The following is a 24,102-nucleotide window of genomic DNA, read 5'->3' on the forward strand; positions in this document are numbered from 1 at the left end:
AGATTGAGGGCAGGAGGAGAAGGGGACGACAGAGGATGAGATGGCTGGACTGCATCACCGACACAATGGACATGGGTTTGGGTGGACTCCGGGAGTTGGTGATGGACAGGGAGGCCTGGCGTGCTGCGGCTCATAGGGTTGCAAAGAGTCGGACACGACTGAGCAACTCAACTGAACTGAACTCTTCGTATAAGTTAAATAAGCAGGGTGACAATATACAACCTTGACATACTCCTTTCCCTATTTGGAACCAGTCTGTTGTTCCATGTTCAGTTCTAACTGTTGCTTCTTGACCTGCATACAGATTTCTCAGGAGGCAGGTAAGATGGTCTAGTATTCCAATCTCTTTCAGAATTTCCCACAGTTTGTTGTGATCCACACAGTCAAAGGCTTTGGCATAGTCAATAAAGCAGAAGTAGATGTTTTTCTGGAACTCTCTTGTTTTTTTGATGATCCAACGGATGTTGGCAATTTGATCTCTGGTCCATACATATACATGTATCCATTCTCTCCCAACTCCCCTCCCATCCAGGCTGCCACATGACATTGAGCAGAGTTCCATGTGGTATACAACAGGTCCTTGTTGGTTATCCATTTTAAATATAGCAGTTCCAATGTGAATATTAAGGGGGGGGCATAAATCAGTTCATAACAGTTGCCTCCAGACACCCAATTCATCTTCCTGCTAACAGAACCTTCATCATTTTGGATGAGAGGAAATGGCAATTATCCAACAAAAGGTTCGTTTCCCCAGTTCCCCTCCCCAGCTGCCCACAGCAAGGGATGCTGTATGACCTATGACAGGTAAGTGAGCGTTCTGAAGTGTGTCCCCGAATTTGGGCTCATCTGATGTTTCCTCTGGGCTTCCCTTGTGGCTCAGCTGGTAAAGAATTCACCTGCAATGCGGGAGACCTGGGTTTGATCCCTGAGTTGGGAAGATCCCCTGGAGAAGGGAAAGGCTACCCACTCCAGTATTCTGGCCTGGAGAATCCCATGGACTGTATGGTCCACGATGTCACAAAGAGTCAGATATGACTGAGCAACTTTCACACATGTCTACGAAAATTCAGTTAACCCTCAAGTTAAGACGAAAAGGGGGGAATTTTAATTGAGCCAAACTGAGGATTTTAACCTGGGGAGCAGAGTCTCAGAAAGCTCTTAGAATTGTTCTGCCTATTAATTAGAAGTCAAGGCAGAGTTGTTTACATTTTTTAAGACAAAGGATCCTACGTCAAAGTGACACCCTGCTATTTCACATAAAGTTCACCGAGGATACATAGTCCAGGTAAGCCTGATCAAAGTGAGCAGTGAGTCACCATGACCCCCTGCAGAGCCGGGAAACACTGCTGTTCTTTAAGAAGTTACATTGCCAGCGTCTGAAGAAAGGGAAAAAGTCCATCTTTATGCTTGAGCAGGCACTCCTTTCTTTGAGAAACTCTGGTTAATGCGTAGTGCAGATGCATATTGCAAGTTAGGGAGGGAAGGTGGAGGCCCAAACAAGCACACGCACACAGAGAAAATTTTATGTTTAATTTTTCTTGTCCCACCCTATTATATAAATTTTATTTCATCATTTGTGATTAGGTTCAGGTCTTGGATCTCCAGCAGGAACATCACAAAAGTGATGCTGTGTTGTCATGGTACCTCGTCCGGGTGCCATTCCTCATGTTGTCCAGTTTATTTGATTAAGAAGGTGCCTGCCAGGCTTCTCCACTGTGAAGTTACTTCTTTTGCTTTGAAATTAATAACCATTTCTGGAAAAGGTTCACGCATGCCTTGGAGATATTACAGATTTGGTTTCAGGCTACCACAATAAAATGAATACTGAAATAAAGCAAGTCGCAAGAATATATGGGATTCCTAGCACATATAAGGGTTTTGTTTACACTATCCTGTAGGCTACTAAGTGTGAGATAACATTACGTTTTTTAAGAATGTACATAACTTGGGAATTCCCTGGCAGTCAAGTGGCTAAGACTGCACTTCCACTTGCAGGGGGCTAGGAGCTAAGCTCCTGCATGCTGCATGGTGCTGCCAAAAAAAAAAAAATTTTTTTATGTACATATTTTAGCTTAAAAATACAAAACAAGAAAAGCAAATTAAAATGGTAATGTCAAAGATCGCTGATCAGAAACCAATACAACTTGGTAAAGCAGTTATCCTCCAATTAAAAATAGATTTTAAAAATAATAAGAAAAAAGATCACAAATCACCATAACAAACAAAATAATAATGAAAACCTTTGAAATGTTGAAAGTATTGCTAACATGTGACACAGAGACACGAATTGAGCAGATATTGTAAGAAAAACACTGCTAGTAGACTTGCTCCAAGCAGGTTACTACAAACCTTCAGTTTGTGAAAAATGCAGTGCCTGTGAAACACAAAAAAGTGGAACTCGATTAAATGAAGTCTGCCTATAATTTGAAAATATATAAAATCCAATTCCTCCTCACACATTCAATGTAGTTATTAATATTTATTTATATTAGTATGGATTCATCGTTCCCTATTTTATTCAATGACTGTCATCCATTATTATCACGACTTGCTTGAAAACTCAAAATTTCTCAGTTTTGGCCAGTTTGAACCTAGTTGGCTACTATACTTTAGGGTATGTTTGACATTTAATATGTTCAAAGTTTTTAAATATCTGACAAAGCAATTCCCCTTTCCACAACACTGCTATTCTTTTTCAGAATTATTTTGGCTATTCTTGCAGATTTTTCTCTTTCTATATTGAGTTTAGAATTGGATTTGTCAAATTATATAAGAATTTCAAATGAAATCTTTGTTAATACTCTTTTGAATTTATAGAAGAGAGGAAAAGTAAAATATTTTCTCTGGGAACATTAAATGTTTCTTCACTTCATGTAGCTCTGTTTTATGTCTTTTATTATATTTTTGCAATTCTGTTCATCAAGTGTACATATTTCTTCTTGGGCTTCCCTGATGGCTCAGCAGTAAAGAATCCAGTTTCAATGCCGAAGACAAGGGTTCCATCCCTGGGTCGGGAAGATCCCCTGGATTAGGAAATGGCAACCCACTCCAGTCTTCTTGCCTGGGAAATCTCATGGACAGAGGAGCCTGGTGGGTTACAGTCCATGGAGTCACTAGAGTCAGACCCGACTTAGCAACTAAACCACCACATATTTCATCTTCGGACTCATCCTAGGCACTTCATAAATTTTATTACAGTTGTGAATAGTATCCCCCATACCAGACACACACAAATATTTTTAAATTAGTTATCACTAATTTGTGCCCACACCTTGATTCCAGACTTCCGCTCTCCAGAAGTGTAAGAGGATACATTTCTGTAGCTCAAAGTCACCCCATTGGTGTTACTTTATTTTGGCAGCCTTGGAAACCAATCCGATGTAAGTATCTACAAACAGTGGTCTGATAAACTAGTGACTGGGCTTCCCAGGTGGCGCAGTGGTAAAGAATCCAATGAAGATGCTAGGGAAGACTCCTTCCCACGTCTTCTCCAGGTAGGGCCTTTCCCTCATGGTGTGCTGATACCCCTTGGCATTCCTGGGCTTGTAGATCATTACTCCAGCCTCCACCTCTGTCCGCACATGAAATTCTCCTTGCAAGTCTGTGTCTTTCCTCTTCTTAAAGGATTACCAGTCGTGTTAGACGAAGGGTCTACCCTGCTTCAGTGTTATCTGTCCGTACATAATTATCTCTGCAATGACTCTATTTCCAAACAAGGACAACATTCTGAGGTCCTGGGAAGAGTATTAATTTGGGCGGATACTGCTCAGCTTGGTGCATACATATTTCACATTTATTATTAAAAGCTTTCTGTCTCTCTGTCTTTTTTCTCTAAATTTTGGCTATACTGGGTTTTTGTTGTGGTACCCAGGCTTCTCTTGTTGCAGTGCAAGGCCTTCTCTCGTTGTGGAGCATAGGCTGCAGCGAATGCAGACTCACTGACTTCTCAAGTTGCCGTGCTGGCTTAGTTGCCCCAAGGCATGTAGGATCTTAGTTCCCTGACCAAGGATTGAACCCTGCATTCGAAGGCAGACTCTTGTTTGGGCTATTCGGAGTCTTTTGTATTTCCACACAAATTTTAAAATTATTCATTGTATTTCTGTAAAAAAAAAAATGCCCATGGTATTTAGATAGTGATTGCATTGAATCTGTAGATTGCCTTGAGTAGTGTGGTCATTTTATTTATTTATTTTTAGTTCTACCACTTTATTGCTACCAACCCATTTCCCTCCACCCTCGTGCACACATGCTCAGTCATGTAATCCCATGGACTGCAGCCCGCCAGGCTCCTCTGTCCATGGACTTTTCCAGGCAAAAATACTGGAGTGGGTTGCCATTTCCTTCTCCAGGAGTGTGGTCATTTTTAACAACATTACCAAGGACACTGTATGTCTTTCCATCTGTGTCATCTTCAGCTTCTTTCGTCAGTGTCTTCAGTTCAGTTCAGTTCAGTCACTCAGTCGTCTCCGACTCTTTGCGACCCCATGGACTGCAGCACGCCAGGCCTCCCTGTCCATCACCAACTCCCGGAGTAATTGTTGGCTGCATTGGGTCTTCATTGCTGCCGGTGGGCTTTCTTTAGTAGTTGCAGCAAGTGGATGCTACTCTTCATTGTGGCACACAGGTTTCTCTTTGCAGTGATTTCTTCTGTTTCGGAGCACAGACATAGTTGCACAGGCTTTATTAATTGCAGCTCACAGGCTAAGTTGCTCCGAGGCAAGTGGGATCTTCCTGGACCAGGGATCAAACCTGTGTCGCCTACATTGGCAGGTGGATTCTTAACCTCTGGACCTCTAGGGAAGTCCCAAACTAAATTTTAAAGGAAAGCAAGAGTGGCACTATTACACTAGGTGGAGTATAAGGCTCAGCTGGTTAAAGAGGAACTAAATACAGTAACAAAGGAAAAATTAAAGAATAAAATGTAACAATTATAAACTTGTATGTACCAAATAACATAGCAGCCAACTACATAAAGGAAAAATAATTGTAAACCCTAGTTGAGTTGGAGTGGCAATGTTTATACCCCAGGGAATGGATCACGGTTGGCCTAAATCTGTTCAACAGTATGAGAACCATGAACTTCCAGATGTTTCCCCCTCAGTCAGTCTCTCCCATCTGGAAGCTTCCGTAAGCCTCTTATTCTTCTCCATCAGAGGGCAGACAGACTGAAAAACACAATCACAGAAAACTAACCAATCTAATCACATGGACCATAGCCTTGTCTAACTCAATGAAACTATGAGCCATGCCGTGTGGGGCCACCCAAGATGGACAGGTCATGGTGGAGAGGTCTGACAGAATGTGGTCCACTGGAGAAGGGAATGGCAAACCACTTCAGTATTCTTACCTTAAGAACCCCATGGACAGTATGAACAGGCAAAAGGATAGGACACTGAAAGATGAACTCCCCAGGTCGGTAGGTGCCCTATATACTACTGGAGATCAGTGGAGAAATAACTCCAGAAAGAATGAAGGGATGGAGCCAAAGCAAAAACAACACCCCGTTGTGGATGTGACTGGTAATAGAAGCAAGGTCCAATGCTATAAAGAGCAATAATGCATAGGAACCTGGAATGTTAGGTCCATGAATCAACGCAAATTGGAAGTGGTCAAACAGGAGATGGCAAGAGTGAACTTTGACATTTTAGGAATCAGCGAATTAAAATGGACTGGAATGGGTGAATTTAACTCAGATGACAATTATATCTACTGCTGTGGGTAAGAATGCCTTAGAAGAGATGGAGTAGGCATCATAGTCAACAAGAGTCTGAAATGCTGTACTTGGATGCAATCTCAAAAACAACAGAATGATCTCTGTTCATTTCCAAGGCAAACCATTCAATATCACAGTAATCCTAGTCTATGCCCTGACCAGTAATGCTGAAGAAGCTGAAGTTGAAAGGTTCTATGAAGACCTATAAGACCTTCTAGAATTAACACCCAAAAAAGATGTCCTTTTTGGTATAGGGGACTGGAATGCAAAAGTAGGAGGTCAAGAAATACCTGGAGTAACAGGCAAATTTGGCCTTGGAGTACAGAATGAAGCAGGGCAAAGGCTAATAGAGTTTTGCCAAGAGGACGCACTGGTCACCCTCTTCCAACCACACAAGAGAAGACTTTACACATGGATATCACCACATGGTCAACACTGAAATCAGATTGATTTTGTTCTTTGCAGCCAAAGATGGAGAAGCTCTATACAGTCAGCAAAAACAAGACTGGGAGCTGATTGTGGCTCAGATCACGAACTCCTTATTGCCAAATTCAGACTTAAACTGAAGAAAGTAGGGAAAACCACCAGACCGTTCAGGTATGACTTAAATCAAATCCCTCGTGATTATACAGTGGAAGTGAAAAATAGATTTAAGAGACTAAATCTGATAGAGTGCCTGATGAACAATGGACGGAGGTTCATGACATTGTACAGGAGACAGGGATCAAGACCATCCCCAAGAAAAAGAAATGCAAAAAAGCAAAATGGCCATCTGAGGAGGCCTTACAAATAGCTGTGAAAAGAAGAGAAGTAAAAAGCAAAGGAGAAAAGGAAAGATATACCCATTTCAATGCAGAATTCCAAAGAATAGCAAGGAGAGATAAGAAAGCCTTCCTCAGCTATCAATGCAAAGAAATAGAGGAAAACAATAGAATGGGAAAGAATAGAGATCTCTTCAAGAAAATTAGAGATACCAAGGGAACATTTCATGCAAAGATGGGTTCAATAAAGGACAGAAATGGTAGGGACCTAACAGAAGCAGAAGATATTAAGAAAGGTGGCAAGAATAGACTGAAGAACAGTACAAAAAAGACCTTCATGACCCAGATAATCACAATGGTGTGATCACTGACCTAGAGTCAGACATCCTGGAATGTGAAGTCAAGTGGGCCTAAGCTAGTGGAGGTGATGGAATTCCAGTTGAGCTATTTCAAATCCTAAAAGATGATGCTGTGAAAGTGTTGCACTCAATATGCCAGCAAATTTGGAAAACTCCGCAGTGGCCACAGGACTGGAAAAGGTTGGTTTTCATTCCAATCCCTAAGAAAGGCAATGCCAAAGAATGTTCAAACTACGGCACAATTGCACTCATCTCATCTCAGTTCAGTTCAGTTCAGTTCAGTCTCTCAGTTGTCTCCAACTCTTTTGAGACCCCATTAACCACAGCATGCCAGGCCTCCCTGTCCATCACCAACTCCCGGAGTTTACTCAAACTCATGCCCATTGAGTTGGTGATGCCATCCAACCATCTCATCCGCTGTCATCCCCTTCTCCTCCTGCCCTCAATCTCTCCCAGCATCAGGGTCTTTTCATATGAGTCAGCGCTTCTCATCGGGTGGCCAAAGTATTGGAGTTTCAGCTTCAACATCAGTCCTTCCAATGAACACCCAGGACTGATCTCCTTTAGTATGGACTGGATCTCCTTACAGTCCAAGGGACTGTCAAGAGTCTTCTCCAACACCACAGTTCAAAAGCATCAATTCTTCGGTGCTCAGCTTTCTTTATAGACCAACTCTCACATCCATACATGACCACTGGAAAAACCATAACATTGACTAGATGGACCTTTGTTGACAAAGTAATGTTTCTGCTTTTTAATGTCTAGGTTGGTCATAACTTTCCTTCCAAGGAGTAAGCGTCTTTTAATTTCATGGCTGCAATCACCATCTGCAGTGATTTTGGAGCCCAAAAAAATAAAGTCAGCCACTGTTTCCATTGTTTCCCCATCTATTTGCCATGAAGTGATGGGACCGGATGTCATGATCTTAGTTTTCTGAATGTTGAGCTTTAAGCCAACTTTTTCACTCTCCTCTTTCACTTTCATCAAGAGGCTCTTTAGTTCTTCACTTTCTGCCATTAAGGGTGGTGTCATCTGCATATCTGAGGTTATTGATATTTCTCCTGGCAATCTCGATTCCAGCTTGTGCTTCTTCCAGCCCAGCGTTTCTCATGATGTCCTCTGCATAGAAGTTAAATAAGAAGGGTGACAATATGCAGCCTTGACGTACTCTTTTTCCTATTTGAAACCAGTCGGTTGTTCCATGTCCAGTTCTAACTGTTGCTTCCTGACCTGCATAAAGGTTTCTCAAGAGACAGGTCAAATGGTCTGGTATTCTCAGACCTTTCAGAATTTTCCAATGCAGGGGACCAAGGCCCGGGTCTTGGTCCCTGGTCAGGGAACTGGTTCCCACAAGCTGCAACTAAAGATCCCACGTGGTGCAACTAAGACTCAATGCAGCCAAATAAATAATTAAAAAAAAAAAAAAAGAAACAGAAATTGAGGAAACAATCCCATTTACCATCACATCAAAAAGAATAAAATACTTAGGAATGAATCTACCTAAGGAGGCAAAAGACATATACTTGGAAAACTGTAAGACACTGATTGAAGCTGAAACTCCAATCCTTTGGCCACCTGATTTGGAGAGCTGACTCATTTGAAAAGACCCTGATGCTGGGAAAGATTGAGGGCAGGAGGAGAAAGGGACGACAGAGAGTATTTTTTTTTGTAAGCAGCATGGGAGTATTTATTCTGTTCACATTTTGTGTTGTGTTAGTCACTCAATCATGTCCGATTCCTTGGGACCCCATGGACAGTAGTCCACCAGTCTCCTCTGCCCATGGAATTTTCCAGGCAAGAATACTGGAAGCAGGTTGCCATTCCCTTCTTCAGGGGATCTTCCCAACCCAGGAATTGAACCCAAGCTTCCCGCATTATGGTCAGATTCTTGAGCATCTGAGTCACCAGGGGAACCCCTCTGTTCATATTCAGTGTGATACGTTAGATTTTACTCTTCTCATCTTATGCTTGTTCATTATTTATTGTAACTGTTTCCTGTCCCCTTTCCTCCATCCTGATGGGACTATTGGCATTGGGGCAGTCGAAGCAGGGGTTCTTTGTTAGTATCCAGCTGCTGTGGGTGAAGCTGTCACCAGCAGTCCTGGTCACTAGAGCAGCTAGCAGCATAGTCTGGAGGCTTCCTGGCAGTGAAGCCTCCAAATCCAGTTCCTTGTCTTTCCTAGAGATTCCATGAACCATCCAACATCATTTTTTGTTTCAATTAGCCAGGGATGCCTGTTGCTTCAACCAAGAACACTGGAAAACACAGTTTCAAGTGTGTTCTTTCCCCAGTCAAGTCTGTGGTCAACTTCATGCGATAAAGTTTTACTTTACCTATTAAAAATATTTGATTTATTATTTTACTTGGCTGTGCCAGGTCGTAGTTGTAACCTGTGGGGTCTTTTGGTTTTGGTTTGCAGGATCTTTAGTTGTGGCATGTGGGATCTTGTCGTCCCCTGATCAGGGCTCAAACCCTGGTCCCTTGCATTGGAGCAAGGAGTCTTAGCCACTGAACCACGAGGGAAGTCCTTATCTTATTTATTTAGACAACTGTTAGATACAGAGAAGGAATAGAGCATAGTTGAACCACAAAATAATCCCACTATTTCACTCTACTAGGAATTCTAAAGCAAATTTTTCCTTAGTGCTGTAACACTAAAGTTCTTTGTACTCATCTTTTAATGAAGAGAAGACAAATCCTAACCTAACCCTTTTAGAAAGTAACCCAAGTTTTACAGACTTTCAAATTGTCTTTATTTTTTTTTCAATTAAAAATATTTTCCCACTTAGAAAACAGAAGAAAGGTCCCTGGGCTCGGGCGAGGGTCAGGCATGCCCATGGAGCTTGTTACTCGATCCTGAGAGTCAGCAGTTTATGAAGCATTAAGATGCCCCAGAAACTGTCATCTTGAGTCACTTCTTAATAACAAAGGGGATGAAAGTCTGATGCTCAAGCCTCTGAAGATCTTTTCTAAGTTGGGGCCTGTTGAGAGAGGAATGAGAAAGCTTTGATTGTCAGGAAACTGTGAGGGAGGTAGGGGAGGAGAGGTGATACTGAAAATGCAGGGACTGGAACCGAGTCACGGTGTACCATGGAGGCCTGGAGAGAAACAGAGAGCTAACGAGAATTTATTAAGGGACTTCCCTGGTGGTCCAGTGATAAAGAGTCTGCCTTCCAATGTAGGGGACTCGAGTTCGAATCCTGGTAGAGGAACTAATATCCCACATGCTGCAGGGCATCTAAGAGGCTGCGTGCCACAAAGAAGTGTCAGTCACTCAGTCATGTCTGACTCTTTGCAGCCCCATGGACTATAGTCCACAGTAGCCCACCAGGCTCCTCTGTCCATGGACTTCTCCAGGCAAGAACGTGGGAGTGGCTAGACATTCCCTTCTCCAGGGGATCTTCCTGATCCAGGGATCAAATCCAGATCTCCTGCGTTGCAAGCAGATTCTTTATCATCTGAGCCACCAGGGAAGCCACAAAGAAGATCTGAAGCAAACAAACAAACAAAAAGGGTCTATCAAGGGAGAGATGGAAGGAACTGCCAACGCCTGGGAGAGGGGCCCAAAAGGAGGTGTCATGAGAGAAGAGAAAGGAGTGGGGAGTGGGAGACAGCAAGGAGATGACAGATGACAGAAGGGGGGAGGCTGAAGCTGGGAAGGGAGTGGGGGAGAGGCCAGGGACCTGCCTCGGGGCCAGCTTCTCACCGTCAGGATCCTCTGGAGCCTTCGTGTTATGCTCGCACTGTATTGCTGCAGCTTCTCCCAGGGCTGGAAGGGCCTTGACTGGTTGTCCACAAACTGTTCCCAGCAGTCTTCAAACTCTTGAGATGAGAGAGAGAAATGGAGTCAGGCCCTGAGGGCGGGGGAGCAGCAAGCAACCCAGGTTCCCTCCTTCCTTCCCCCTTTTTTCTCTTCCTCTCCCTGGAATTTCCCCTTCCAGGTGGTATCACACCTTGTGTCTCAGCTGGGCCTCCATCCTTCCTGCCCAGCCTCCCCTCTTCCCCTCTCCCACTCAGTGGCTTTCCCTCTTGGAACTTGCAGACCCTCCAGGCCACCAACAGCTCTGTCTCTCTTCCTACCTGTGTGGGTCATGACAGCCACTGAGATCCCGGCTTCCTGCAGTTGCTGCAGCCCCCTCTGGAACGGCTTTTTCCAGTGAAAGTACAGGCGGGAGGCAAAGATCTGCAGGTTCAGGTGGTCGTTTCCCATGATGAAATCGACCAGCTCACTGGCACATCGCGGGCAAGGGCTCCATGTGATATAGCAGATGATTTTGTAGCTCTGCCTCGGGTCCAGATTCAGTGAGTTGATCTTGTCAATAAAGCGAATTTCTGCATGCCGCTGCTTCTGGAGAGGGTTCCAGACAGACAGCAGGAAGGGCTGGTTAGAAGGCAGAGGCCAGAGGTCACACATGGAGGGTGAAGTTGGGGATGAGGGGCTCTATCCTGTGAACTTTCCAGTATGTGCGCTTGCCTATAGCACAAGGAAAGAACCTCCTTTCATTCATTATGGATTCCTTCACTCACTCACTCATCCATTAATTCCACACATCTGTATCTTGATCGGAATCTGATCAGGGTCCTTGTGACCAGAGGAGACGGGTTGTAGACCAGACAGCCCCAGGGCTTCGTGGTTATTTAGTCACTAAGTCGTGTCTAACTCTTTGCAACCCCATGGACTGTAGCCCACAAGTCGCCTCTGTCCATGGGATTTCCCAGGCAAGGATATTGGAGTGGGTTGCCATTCTCTTCTCCAGGGGATCTCCCTGACCCAGGGATCAAACCCACGTCTCCAGTATTGGCAGGCGGATTCTTTACCACTGAGCCACCAGGTAGAGTGTGACCTGGTATTTGGACACAATCAGGAGGTTGTCTGGAGATGTTTGAACCTGAGGATACCAAGGAGCAGGTCAGGGAGGGAGAGAGGAAGAACAGACAGGTAGAAAGATGAGCAGAAAGACAGAAATGTGATGGAGATCTTGCAGGTGAGGTTAGGTGCTCAGTCCTTGGAAGAGTGGTTGGCTTCCTGGAGTGATGACTGAGCTGAGACCTGGAAGATGAGAAAACATGAACTTCTCAAAGAGGAGCAGGAAGACATTGTGCCGGAGGGAAGGGCTTCTGTGGTGGCCTGGGGATGGGGAAGAAGGAGGAGAGTTCCCAGGAAGCTGGGTTAACTCAGACTCTGCTAAGCCTCGGGATTTTCCCTGCATGAATGGGGTTAGCCCCTGCCTGCCCTGTACCTGGAGGACCCATTTGGCACCTTGTTTCGGAAGCAGCCTCTGTCAAGCGTTGAGTCGTCAAGCTGCTTCAGCTGGTAACACAGGTAGGTTTTCCTCCGATAGTGAGGTGGTGGGACCCGGGGCTGGTTGCCAAACTGATGCTTGAACAGAGTTTCTCTTAGCAGATTCATTGTGTTTCTGTGCAATAAGGAAGGAGAAAACCCAAGATGCAGAGAGCATTCTTTCTCTGGCGTCACCCTAGGCTCTGAACCTCATTCTGAACCCAATTCCTTGGGCTCGCCTGGGCCCTTAAGGGGAGGTATGGGAGGGTCTCTTCCTTCTTGGCTGACCAAGGGGACCAGGGAGGGAGACGGAAGAATGTGAGTTCTCCCATCTCAGAGACCACCTCCCACCTCTGGCCTGAAAGAGACCCCCCGCCCCACTCCAGCCCACACTAGAGGACTCTGCAGGCAGGATGCCTGGGCTGGGATGGGGCGGGCTGCCCCGAGAATTGAACATGGCATGTCCTTCCTCGGCTCTCACATCTTTGTCCTGAGCCCCAGAGCCCTCTGTGTAGGTACCACAAGCACCTCAATCGCATTCAGAACCCCTTCCCTTTGGGGAGTTGGGGGATGGAAGCTGGCATTTTTTCCTTTAACTCTTTGTGCTCCTGGCTGAGCTATGTGTATCACGCTTTTGTCTGTAGAAAGAGCACAGAGGCACATGACCAGGAAAAACTGCTGTCACCAAGGGTGTGTTGTAACAGACACTTTTGGCAAAAGCACTCACTTAGCTTTTTTCCCCCCACCCATTATGCTTGTACTCTGTAAAGTATTTCGTTTTGTATCTTGCTTTCTTTCATGTAATACATTGCAAAGTGGCCCAGCCCATGTGGGAATGCAGAACCACCAGGTTCTAGTATGTGAGCTTGCCTACAGCACAAGGAAAGAACCTCCTTCTTTCCTTCATTATGTATTCCTTCACTCACTCTCTCATCCATTAATCCCACACTCCTCAAGCATCTATATCTTGATCAGAATCCAATCAGGGCCCCTGAGGCCAGAGCAGTTGGGTTGTAGACCAGACACCCCCAGGGCTTCATAGTTGTTTAGCTACTAAGTCGTATCTGATTCTTTGTGACCCCATGGACTGTAGCCTGCCAGGCTCCTCTGTCCAAGGAATTTCAATAAATCCCATTTCTTTTCAATAAATGCTGCTAGCTCTGCACAGATTGAAGTAGGTGGACACAACCGGGAGCCTTCCTGCCAGACCCCAGGGAGGTGCGTGAAGGCATGCTCTGGCTGGAGCCCAACTGCACGTGCACACTCAAGACCAAGCAGATGCCAGTCTGAACAAGCTTGGGAGGCTTGATGGCCTCAGACCCAGTGGTCCTTTTGGACCCTCCACCCAAGGTAATGTCACTTGGCCTATCATTGCATCAGACACAGGTGATCTCAGAGCATCAGAACAGGCATCTGGACTCAGGAACCAAACCAAGCGTGCCCTCACAGCCCAGACCCCGGGTTGCAACAATCTGTGCCTACAAGGCCGGAAAAGCTTCACCATATTTCCAGCTGACTCACTGAAATACCACCAGTTCCACCAATGAAAAACCATTTCTGGTATCTGTTATGCTAATTAGCAAAGCCACAGATTTCACCAGTGGAAACCTATCTCATCAATGGAAACCTAACATCCCTCATGTTAATCAGGAAAACTTTAGGTGGATTTGGAGAACAACTACTAAAGAGACCATCTCTGACTGCGACCTTTCGTTACCAGCCACTGACCTCCCCTGAAGTTCATACTCCCGGGGAGGGGAACAGGTTGCCAGATCAGAAGGGAAATCCCATTTGCAGCACATCTAAGACAACCACTGCCCCATCTGCCCGGAGTCTTCCTGATTTTAGCCCTGAAGTCCCCCATGTTCTGGGAAACTCCCCAGTCCTGGGGACACACAGACAACTCAAGGCTGAGACCCTTCACATTTCAGACAAGAGGACTTATCTTCATAGCACATATGTTGCACCTTGACCTTGAATAGCTAAAACTGTAGGTGTGACAGAAACAACCTTTAAGAAGTATTTAAAGACCAATTGAATTTTTCACACTTGATAGTGTCTTCATGGGAAATGAGCTATCTTCTTATCTTGGAGAGTATTCCCCCCACAGAGCAGAAATGAGAGTATTCTTTTGCAAAATTGTGCCTTTAAAATAAAGTTTTACAAAAATGCTTTTGTAGCTGACTCCAGACATTGTTTCAATCATCCTTGAACCTAACGTCTAGGATTGAGGGTGCACAGAAAGCTTCAGAAAGACTTGGGGGCCATGTCTATGGAATATGGCCAGGGGCAGACAGACAGATGGCCAGGGGTACAGACAGACAGGCTGTGGCAGAGGCGGGGCTGGGAGGCCTGAGGCAAGAGGAGGAACAGAAGTGGAGTCCTGCAGGGAAGGAGCCAGAGAGAGAACCCAGGGCTGGGAGTGGATGGTGGCAGAGCCCGAGGCTGAGAGGAGAACTGGCATCGACACCTGGTCCCTGCAGCCTTGCTCCAGCCCCCTTGGCAGACTCATCTCGGCTTGCCCTGGCACTGGGCTCTCTGGCTCCACCTTCCTCTCAGCAGGCTGCCCTTGGCCTTGGGAGAGTCCCTTATCTGAGAATGTTCCCCCACAGCTTTCCAAGTGGCAGATGCCCTTCTGGCCTGGGGAAGCCCAGGCGGGAGGTCCTAGGCTGGTTTTCTTTTTCTCCATCCTCTTCCTCCTCCTGGGCTCTTGACTTACCTGGTCCCGGGAGTCCAAACGCAATCTCCTTGCCCAGGAAGGCCTGACCCAGCCCAGCCCTCTGTCATAGACACTCTGCCTCCGTTTCCTCTCCCAGGACCCTTGCTTTTAGGACAGCCCCTGATCTGAAAGCAACCTCCCAGCCAGCTCAGCCAAGGCCCCGCCCCCTTCCTGTTTTGGCACCAGGGGTGGGAGGGCCCCGGGGTGCTTTGCTTCCTTGGGCTCAGACCCACCTTCTCTGGGGCCCTCCCTCTTGGCAGAGCTCAACCTCTGATGGATGGGCAGGACCGACAGTACTGCAGAGGGGAAACAGAAAGTGAAGATGCCAGCGAGGGGGATGGGCCAGACCCTGGCTGTAGAGAGCAGGACATAGGCTGCTCCCACTGGGGGAGGGGCAGGCTGGTGCTCTCTCCACCCCACCCCGGCTTGGTACTTTGTCGTCATTCAGTATCCTGGCAAGACTCTGGGAAGGATGGAAAAGGAGGGCTGGGGGTCAGCACTCCAGATCTTCATCTCCAGCCCTGTGTTGGGCAGATCTGTGCACCATCAGTCACCCTAGCGCCCCAACAGCCTCGAGCAGGGAGGATCGTTATCCTGACATTTTAGATGAGGTCCTAGCACAGCGAGGCTAAAACACTCTCTTGAGGTCACACAGCAAATAAACTGAAGAGCTGGAAAGCTGTCCAGGCAGCCTGGCCCAGCTCCCTCCCGCTGCTTCCCCATTGTTCCGTGAAAAGGAGTGGGCGGAGGGTGGGTACAAAAGAAAGGGTAAGCTGCTTGCTTACCCTTGTCATGTCAAGACCTCCAGAAGAAAAAGTAGCTCTGGGGAAAGGGGAAACCTAGGGAGGAGGTCTTAGAGCAGTCACGGCCACCTCCGGTCCAGACTGCACACAGATTCGACTCCTAAGTCAATTTTTCCCAGCTTATCATCTCACTGCTCTCAGAACCTGCATGTACCCCCTTCTGCCCCACAGGCCCTGGTGTGGCCTCGGGGGCAACAAGAGCTTGGGCAGGAAGTTAGAGGATCTGTAAGAATGGTGTCCCCTTTACCTCCCTTTGTCCTAATGCCCAGGGTCAAAGCCAATGGAAAATTCTAGAATGATCTGGGTCCTTCTGGGAAGACTGATCAGATCTGCATACTGACATGTTGGTCAGACTCAGTGAACTAAGTCACCCCTGGCCTGAGAAGCAGGAAGGATGGACAAGAAGGTTGAAACCCTTTGCTGGCCTTTGCCTGATGACAGCAATCCTCTAGCCCCGGCCCTAGAGATCCCCGTGAGCTGCCTGAGATGGGCCGAGATGCAGGCGTGCTGGGAGCGGGACATTTTGAGCTGGCCACTGTGGCCTTCTTAATGCTGGAGACAATCAGGAGGTGTGCCATCCACAGGTGTACCTCCCTCCTTGAAGGAAACACCGACAGGGAAGGCATCAAGGCAGATGAGCTGAAGCAGCCAGGGACCCCCGGGACTCTGCTGAGGACCCCCAGGCAGCAGTGCAAACAGGAGAGGAGAGCGAATGGGCAAGCGTTTGCTGCTACTGACAATTCACAGCCAGACGCCAAGAGGAGTGGGACCCCCCGACCTTCTCCATGAGGGCTTTATGACAGATGCCAAACCGATGGCTTCCCACTTACTAGTCCTTCCTGTACCTCTGGTGACCCAGAAACCCAGCTCATCAGGAGCTTACTCCTTTTACCCCTCGCCACAGTCCCCACCACCCTTTCTGGAATCTCCACTGAGTTCCTCCTCGGTGCATTTACGTGGCTGCTGGCTCTGCAATCACAGGGCCAGACACTTGAGTTCTGATCTACCTTGAGCAGCTGAGCTGTGGTCTCTGACCTGACTCCTGGCGGCCCTTCCACTTTCTGTTCTGCTTTTGGGAAAATCTCCCATCATCTCAATCCTCATGTGCCCAATCCTACTTTTTCCCCTAAAGGCTTATTTAAATGTAAACTTAACCATTAACTTTCCCCCTCTCCCACTCACTCTCCATCACCATCCTCAGAGCCTCATCACTGGCAGCAATGTGGGGACAGGACCAGGAATGAGCAGAGTGAGCTCGGGCTGTGACGATGTCGAGTGAAGGTGGGGTGAGAGTGGGGTTGTGGGGGCACCCAGGTCTAGAATGGAAGCCAACGAGTCAGGGTCAAGGGGTGGGGGCATGATCTGGAGAGAGGCCCACAGGACCAGGATCCCGCCGCCACTGCGCCCGCTCAGCTCAAAGATGCCCTTGGCCATTGTAGGGGCTGAACTGTGAGCCCCAAATCCATATTCCGAAGTTCCCACCTCCACTTCCTCAGAACGTGACCGTAACTGAGATAGGACCTTGAAGGCAGTAATTGAATTAAGAGCAAGCTCTTAGGGCGGGGGTCCCGAACCTCGGGGCCATGGACTGGTACCTGTCTGTGGTCTGTTAGCAACTGGGCTGCACAGCAGGAGGTGAGCGGTGGGCAAGCAAGCAAAGCTTTATCTGTATTTACAGCCACTTCCCATCGTTCACATTACTGCCTGAGCTCTGCCTCCCGTCAGGTCAGGGGCGGCATTAGATTCTCACAGAAGCATAAATAGGGCTTTCCAGGTGGCATCAGTGGTAAAGAACCCACCTGCCAATGCAGCAGCCAGAAGAGACTCAGGTTCACTCCCTGGGTCGGGAAGATCTCCTGCGGGAGGGCTTGGCAATCCACTCCAGTATTCTTGCCTGGAGAATCCCATGGACAGAGGAGCCCGGTGGGCTACAGTTCATGGGATGGCAAAGAGTTGGAAATGACTGAAGCAACTTAGCTTGCACATACAGGAGTGCAAACCCTACTGTGAACTGTGCAATCAAGGAACCTAGGTTGTATGCTCTTTATGAGAGTCATCCCCAAACCATCCTCTTCCCAACCCTCCAGTCTGTGGAAAAACATTGTCTTCCATGAAACTGGTTCCTGGTGTCAAAAAGGTTGGGGACCACAGTCTTAGGGTGACTCCTAATCCAATCTGACTGATGTCCTTATGTGTGCTAAGTTGCTTCAGTCATGTCCGACTCTTTGCAACCATATGGTCTGTAGCCTGCTGGGCTCCTCTGGCCCTAGGATTCTTTAGGCAAGAACACTGGAATGGGTTGCCATGCCCTTCTCCAGGGGATCTTCCTGACCCAGGGATTGAACCTGCATCCAACGTCTCCTGCATTGGCAGGTGGGTTCTTTACCACTAGCGCCACCTGGGAAGCCCCGACGTCCTTATAAGAAGAGGAGATTGGGACCCACAGAGGGACACCAGGGGCTCCCCAGGGGTCACGCACAGAAGAAAGACCATCTGAGGACACAGCGAGAAGGCAGCTACCTGCAGCCGAGGAAAGAGGCCACAGGAAAACCCAGCCTGCCAGCACCTTGGTCTTGGACTTCTAGCCTCCATGACAGCAAGAGTAATAAATGCCTCTTGTTAAGCCACCCAGTCTGCGGAGTTTTGCTGCTGACGCCCTAGCGAATAAATACAGTCACTCCCATCAGGAATCCTCATTCTCTGATTCGTCAGGTCAGTCTTCAGGGTTGTTTTTTCAAATCTCATTTTCACACGTATACATGTTCATACCCACTTATGTTCAGTTCAGTAACAAGGTTGGGTCAGCGCGCGAGATGGGAGGAGGCGGGGGGCCCCTTGCTGGGGGAGAGGGAGATGCTGGGGGAAGAAAAGAGAGAGGAACCGAGGAAAGGCAGGATGGTTCAAGGGCAGGGGCCCGGCAGGGCCAGGGGAAAAGAGGAGGCTGAGAAGGGAGGTGACGGTGGGCAGAGGTGAGGGGGAGGCCATGGGTCGGGGTCAGGGAGAGGCTAGGAAGCCCTCACCCGAGAATGTCGTCGAGCTCTGCAACCAGCTGCTGATAATTTATGTTCAGTTTCTTCCAAGGCTTGAAGCGCCTCCTCTGACTGTCTACAAACTTTTTCCAACAGTATTTGAATTCTGAGATGAAGAGGAAAGCAGAGCTGTCAGAGCTGGGCCTGCCCTCTGCTGACCCTCTCCCGGTGCCCTGGGCCTTCCTCCCTGCTCCCCAGGCTCCCCTCCCCCGCCCCATCCCTCCCCTCGCCCAGCCCCCCAGCCTCCCCCTGCTCTCACCTCGGTAGGACATAATGTCCACCCTGGCCCCCTGCTGGCTCAGCCCAAGCAGCCCCTGCCTGTACGCCACGTCTTGGAAGTAGTAGAGGCGGGCAGCGAAGATGCTGAGCGTCACATTCCGGTACCTCGCCAGGAAGTTAGCCACCTGCTTCGCGCACTTCACGCAGGGGCTCCACGACATGTACCAGGTGATGTGGTAACACTCGTCAGGGTGCAGCTTCATTTTGCAGAACCAAGACAGGAAGTGGAGTTCGGTGTGGCAGCGAGTCCCAGCATTGACCTGGGCGAGACAGAGGAGGAAAGCGGGGTTGTTCTTGGTGGCAGAGCGGGCCACGTGCCTGGGGCGGATGGTGGGGGAGAGGAGGGGTCAGGGGCTCGTGTCTCAGAGGCAGGTGGCTTCCTCGTTACCCCTTCTTTCCATCTGTCCCCTCCCTTCTTTTTTTCCTTAGATGTCCCTTCACACAGTCATCCACTCATCCATTCACTCCAACATCCATCCTCTTAAGCATTCATTCTACAAGTATCCTGAGTGCCAGCTTTGGGCCAGGTCCTCTTGGGTCCAGCTTGGTTCCCTGGATGCTGTCTGCTGGGAGGCTCACAGAACTGCCCTGCACCTCGGGGAGCCCACCAGCCACACACCTCTACACCTGACGTGTGGCTTGAGTGAAGGGAGATGTGTGGCAGGTGTGAAAATACACAGTTCAGGGCCTTCCCTGGTTGTCCAGTGGCTAAGACTCTGCTCTCAGTGCAGAGAACCAGGGTTCGATCCCTGGTCAGGGAACTAGACCCCACAGGCCGCAACTAAAACAGATCCTGTATGCTGCAACTAAAAGAACATGCCACAACTAAGGCCTGGAATAGCCAAATAAATAAATATTAAAAATAAAAAACACATCTTATTTCAGTGACTTAGTATGAACAAAAAAAGAATGCAAACTATCTCATGGAGTTTTATATTAGTTATGCATTAGAAAATACATATAAATCTATAGCTTAGATATACAGTCAATTATCTGTATCTGAGGGCTGCTCATCTGCAGATTCAACCAACCACCTATTGAAGTTATTCAGAAGAAGGAAATTCCAGAAAGTTTCAAAAGGCAAAACTTGAATTTGCCCGACTGGCAACAATTTATACAACATCTTGTTCATTCGCTAAGTTATATCCGACTCTTTATGACCCCATGGACAACAGCACTCCAGGCTTCCCTGTCCTTCACCATCTCCCAGAGTTTGCTCAGACTCGTGTCCATTGTGTCGGTGATGTCATCCAACCAGCTCATCCTCTATAGTTCCCTTCTCCTCCTGCCCTCAATCTTTCTCAGCATCAGGGTCTTTTCCAGTGAGTCGGCTCTTTGCATCAAGTGGCCAAAGTATTGGAGCTTCAGCATCAGCCTCAGTCCTTTCAATGAATATTCAGGTTTGATTTCTTTTAGGATTGACTGGTTGGATCTCCTTGCTGTCCAAGGGACTCTCAAGAGTCTTCTCCAGCACAATTCCAAAGCATCAATTTTTGGTGCTCAGCCTTCTTTATAATCCAGCTCTCATATCCATACATGACTACTGGAAAAACCATAGCTTTAACTATACGGACCTTTGTTAGCAAAGTGATGTCTGCTTTTTAATACACTGTCTAGGTTTGTCATATGCTTTCTTCCAAGCAGCAAGCGTCTTTTAATTTCCTGGCTGCAGTCACCATCCACACTGGTTTGGGAGCCCAGGAAAATAAAACCTGTCACTGTTTCCACTTTTTCCCCATCTATTTGCCATCAAGTGATGGAACTGGATGCCATGATCTTAGTTTTTTGAAAGTTGAGTTGTAAGCCAGCTTTTTCACTCTCCTCTTTCACTTACATCTACATTGTATTTACAAATGTTTATGTAGCATTTACATTGTATCAGATATCACAAGTAAACTAGAGGTGATCTAAAGCATATGGGAGAAATGTGTGTGGGTTATATGCAAATGCTGTGCCATCTTACATATGGAATTCAGTATCTGCAGATTTTGGTGTTACCAGGGGTCTTGGAACCAACCTCCCGCTCCATATAGAGGGATGACTGCATTGCCCAATACCTTATCAATATTAATTTCATTGGTTTCTCTTAACTTTTTGAATACTGGGTAGTAGAAAAAGTCAGATGACATGTGTGACTCGGATTGTATTTTGATGGGGTAATATTGCTACAGCACACATTCCCACCCCACCCAGCCCATGACAGCTGCTCAGGTAGGTTCTGAAAAGGCTGCAGATGGGTGGGGGACATTTTGCAGGAGTGGTGAGAGGTTGACACAGGAGCCGCAGGGCAGTGGACTTATTAGGCACTGCTGATGCTGCAGTGGTCATCCAGGAGATCTGGCCATGCACTCAGAGGCAGCTGGGGGGCAGGCAGAATGAAGGTTGTGGGTCTCCCCTGTGAGATCCCAAGCCCTAGGCACAGAAGAGGAATGGGTGTGGCAGGCAAGGCCCTAACCGGCAGAGCAGTTGCTAGGGTCTGATAGGCACTGGAACACAATAGACCAGACTTCCTAAACAGGTCCTTGTTGTTGTTAAGTCACTAAGTTGTGTCCGACTTTTTTGTGACCCCGTGGACTGTAGCCCACCAGGCTCCTCTGTCCATGGAATTTCCAGGCAAGAATACTGGAGTGGGTTGCCATTTCCTTCTCCAGGTGATCTTCCCGACCCAGGGAACGAACCCGTGTGTCCTGCGTCTTCTGCACTGCAGGCTGATTCTTTACCACTTGAGTCATCCAGGAAGCCCCATCACTGCTATATCTGCATTTTTTTATTTATCTAGGCCCCACCAAACTGCTTGTGGGATCTTAGTTTTCCATGCCCCCTGCACTGGGAGCACTGCATCTTAACCATTGGACTGCCAGGGAAGTCCCTATAACTGCATTTTTTATGAAAACTGGACGCCCTGCAAAAAGAATTTTCCTAATATCTGACATAACACAGTCTGAAACCCAATGAATGGCAGTTGTAATTATATCCCCCAGTCATAACTTGGGAAAACATCTTGTGCAAGGATCCTAAAACTTCAGCAGTTTGCCCATCCACTCCCCGCTCCCGGACTTTTTCCCCCCTTGGCGGGACACAGTGCTGCCTGCACTGCAATTCTAAGGCACCAAATAAATGCAATGAGAGTTTCCTGGGGCCCGTACCTGGTTATGAAAGACCCCCCAGTCGAAGGCGACACATGAGCGGTGTTTCCTTCTTTCTACCCGGTAGCAGATGTAGGAGCAGTTCCGCCCGTTGGCGTAGAGCAGGTTGTGAAACTGGAAGTAAAAGGTATCAGGATCTAACCTCCACACGTGGTTCCTGAAGCAAAAGAGAGAAAAGAGAAAATGCAGAGAGCTCCCCGCCTCCACCCCAACCCCGGCATTCCTCCTGGAGTCTCCGGAGCGCAACGCCCTGGCCGCCCTTGGTGCTCTGCTTCCCAGCAACCCTCCTGGGCCTGGGGGATTTCCTGCAGCCTTTGCAAGCAGGAAGGAAGACTGGGGAAGAGGAGATGGTGCTGGGTCAGCAGAGTGGGTGACGTCTCCCCCTGGGGCCCAGGCTCTGCTCCTTCCTATAGCACCCTAATCCCCACTCCAGTTTTCCTGCCTGCCGTTAGTAAAACATAAAAAAGTAATAAAAACCTCTCCACTACAAAATAATAGCCTTTGACTCAGTTCCATTCATTCCTGACTTTTCACTTGTGCATTTGTTTGTATTAATTTTTATTGGAGTAAAGTTACTTTATAACACTGTGTTAGTTTCTACGGTCTGGCAAAGTGAATCAGCTCTACACACACATGCATCCCCTCTTTTTGGATTTCCTATCCCATCACAGCATACTGATTAGAGTTCCCTGAGCTATGCAGTAGGTTCTCACTAGTTACCTATTTTATACATGGTATCAATAGTTGTTTCAGTTTTTTAATGTGAGGTTAACACCTCAATTCACCGGCTCAGGCTACTGTTTCAAGTGATTTCTGTATCTGAACTCATCAACTCCTCCCCAAAATCCCACAGGAGCCAAGCCCATTTTATAGAGGAGGAAGCGGGGACACAAAGCGGGCAAGTAGCCGGTCCAAGTCACACAGCAGTGAGTGATGGAGCCGGAGCCCTGACCGGACCAGGCCATTTCCAGCTGTGCCATCCTGTGACCTTGCAGCCGTGTAAAGTCTTGGATGTGGCTTTCTTTCCTACTCAGTTTTAAAACAGGAGCATTTCCCCTTATCTTTCCTCGATTCTAGGCTCTCGGTACAGTTATAAACGTGAAGCGTGGTCACCTAGGTTGTGGCCAGGTTGCAAACCATTTAATGGTTTTATTTAAACCAATGGTTGTAAATAAAACCATTTATTTTTCTGCTCGGAGCTGAGGTATCCTTGGAAGAGGGGATGTCTCTACTTGCCTCAGAGAAGTATTCTCACACTTAGAGTGGTCTAAACAGTAGAGAAAATGGATCGGAGTGCTGTAAACACGATCCACCAGCTGCTTCAGCCATCCTTTGGCCAAATTCTAAGTGTTCATAGAGGGTGCAGGCGGGAAGGGAACTGGCCCGACAGCATTTCAGGCTGAGAGCTGGGCCAGAGGACCCTTAGAGAGGCGTGGAGGTGTGGGAGCGGCCAGTTCAGAAGCAAGAGGGGGCGCCCCCTCCCCGGAACAGGGCAAAGACTCCAAGTGGGAGAGGAGCCTTTCGGAAAAGGTGCCAGAGGGGGAAAAAGGAACGGAGCTAGAGCTGCAGACTTCAGGGAGAAGGAGGCTGAGGGACGGGACACAGCCCTAGGGACCTCGGGAGAGGGGGCCCAGTGGCCAGAGCGGGCGGGCAGCGGTACCTGATCCAGGGCATCTGGTTGTAGCCCCGGTAGGCTGGGCTTTGTCTTGAGTGTGGGGGCTCCATTTCCTCTCCCAGGACTCTCGGGTAGAAAAACCCCTTATCTGTGAGTGACCTCCCAGGCCGGCTCTGCGGAAGCCCGCCCTCCTTCCTGCTTTGGCACCGGGGGTGGGAGGAGGGCCCTTGGGGGGAGGGCCCCGGGGTGCTTTGCTTCCTCAGGCTCAGACCCACCTTCCCCTGGGCCCTCCCTCTTGGCTGAGTTCAGCCTCTGATGGGGCCAGGCCCCTCCATGGGATAGGACCTGACGTTACTGCAAAGGGAAAGAGAAAGTAAAGATGCCGGAGAGGGGGAT

General features: G+C 48.0%; 1 protein-coding gene across 3 annotated transcripts; it reads right to left on the reverse strand.

Moving 5' to 3' along the window:
* Positions 1–9,355: 9,355 nt before the first annotated feature.
* Positions 9,356–23,965, reverse strand: LOC133043567 (DNA dC->dU-editing enzyme APOBEC-3B-like). Of its 3 annotated transcripts, none has more exons than XM_061124530.1 (8): positions 23,752–23,965; positions 22,092–22,248; positions 18,926–19,205; positions 18,658–18,772; positions 12,095–12,251; positions 10,915–11,182; positions 10,541–10,656; positions 9,356–9,815 (listed from the first exon to the last, which is right to left on the reverse strand). In XM_061124530.1, exons 1-8 carry the CDS (start codon positions 23,814–23,816, stop codon positions 9,804–9,806), a joined length of 1,170 nt encoding a protein of 389 aa, XP_060980513.1. In that variant the 5' UTR covers positions 23,817–23,965; the 3' UTR covers positions 9,356–9,803. The 3 variants fall into 3 exon arrangements, with proteins under 3 accessions (XP_060980513.1, XP_060980511.1, XP_060980510.1); XM_061124528.1 differs by lacking the exon at positions 9,356–9,815 and adding an exon at positions 9,822–10,322 and having other exon boundaries at positions 10,915–11,179; XM_061124527.1 differs by lacking the exon at positions 9,356–9,815 and adding an exon at positions 9,822–10,322.
* Between the last annotated feature and the right edge of the window lie 137 nt (positions 23,966–24,102).

Source organism: Dama dama, chromosome 22 (genome assembly GCF_033118175.1).
Source record: "Dama dama isolate Ldn47 chromosome 22, ASM3311817v1, whole genome shotgun sequence".
Taxonomy (NCBI): Eukaryota; Metazoa; Chordata; class Mammalia; order Artiodactyla; family Cervidae; genus Dama; species Dama dama.

What these genes read in the sequence shown, in the direction of transcription:
- LOC133043567 (XM_061124527.1), bottom strand. Translation starts at nt 23,816, where the DNA reads ATGGAGCCCCCACACTCAAGACAAAGCCCAGCCTACCGGGGCTACAAC. An exon ending in GAGGCTGCTTCCGAAACAAG is followed by an intron (nt 11,183 to 12,094) that starts GTGCCAAATGGG and finishes AACCCTCTCCAG; the next exon opens with AAGCAGCGGCATGCAGAAAT. An exon ending in GGCTGTCATGACCCACACAG is followed by an intron (nt 10,657 to 10,914) that starts GTAGGAAGAGAG and finishes TCTCATCTCAAG; the next exon opens with AGTTTGAAGACTGCTGGGAA.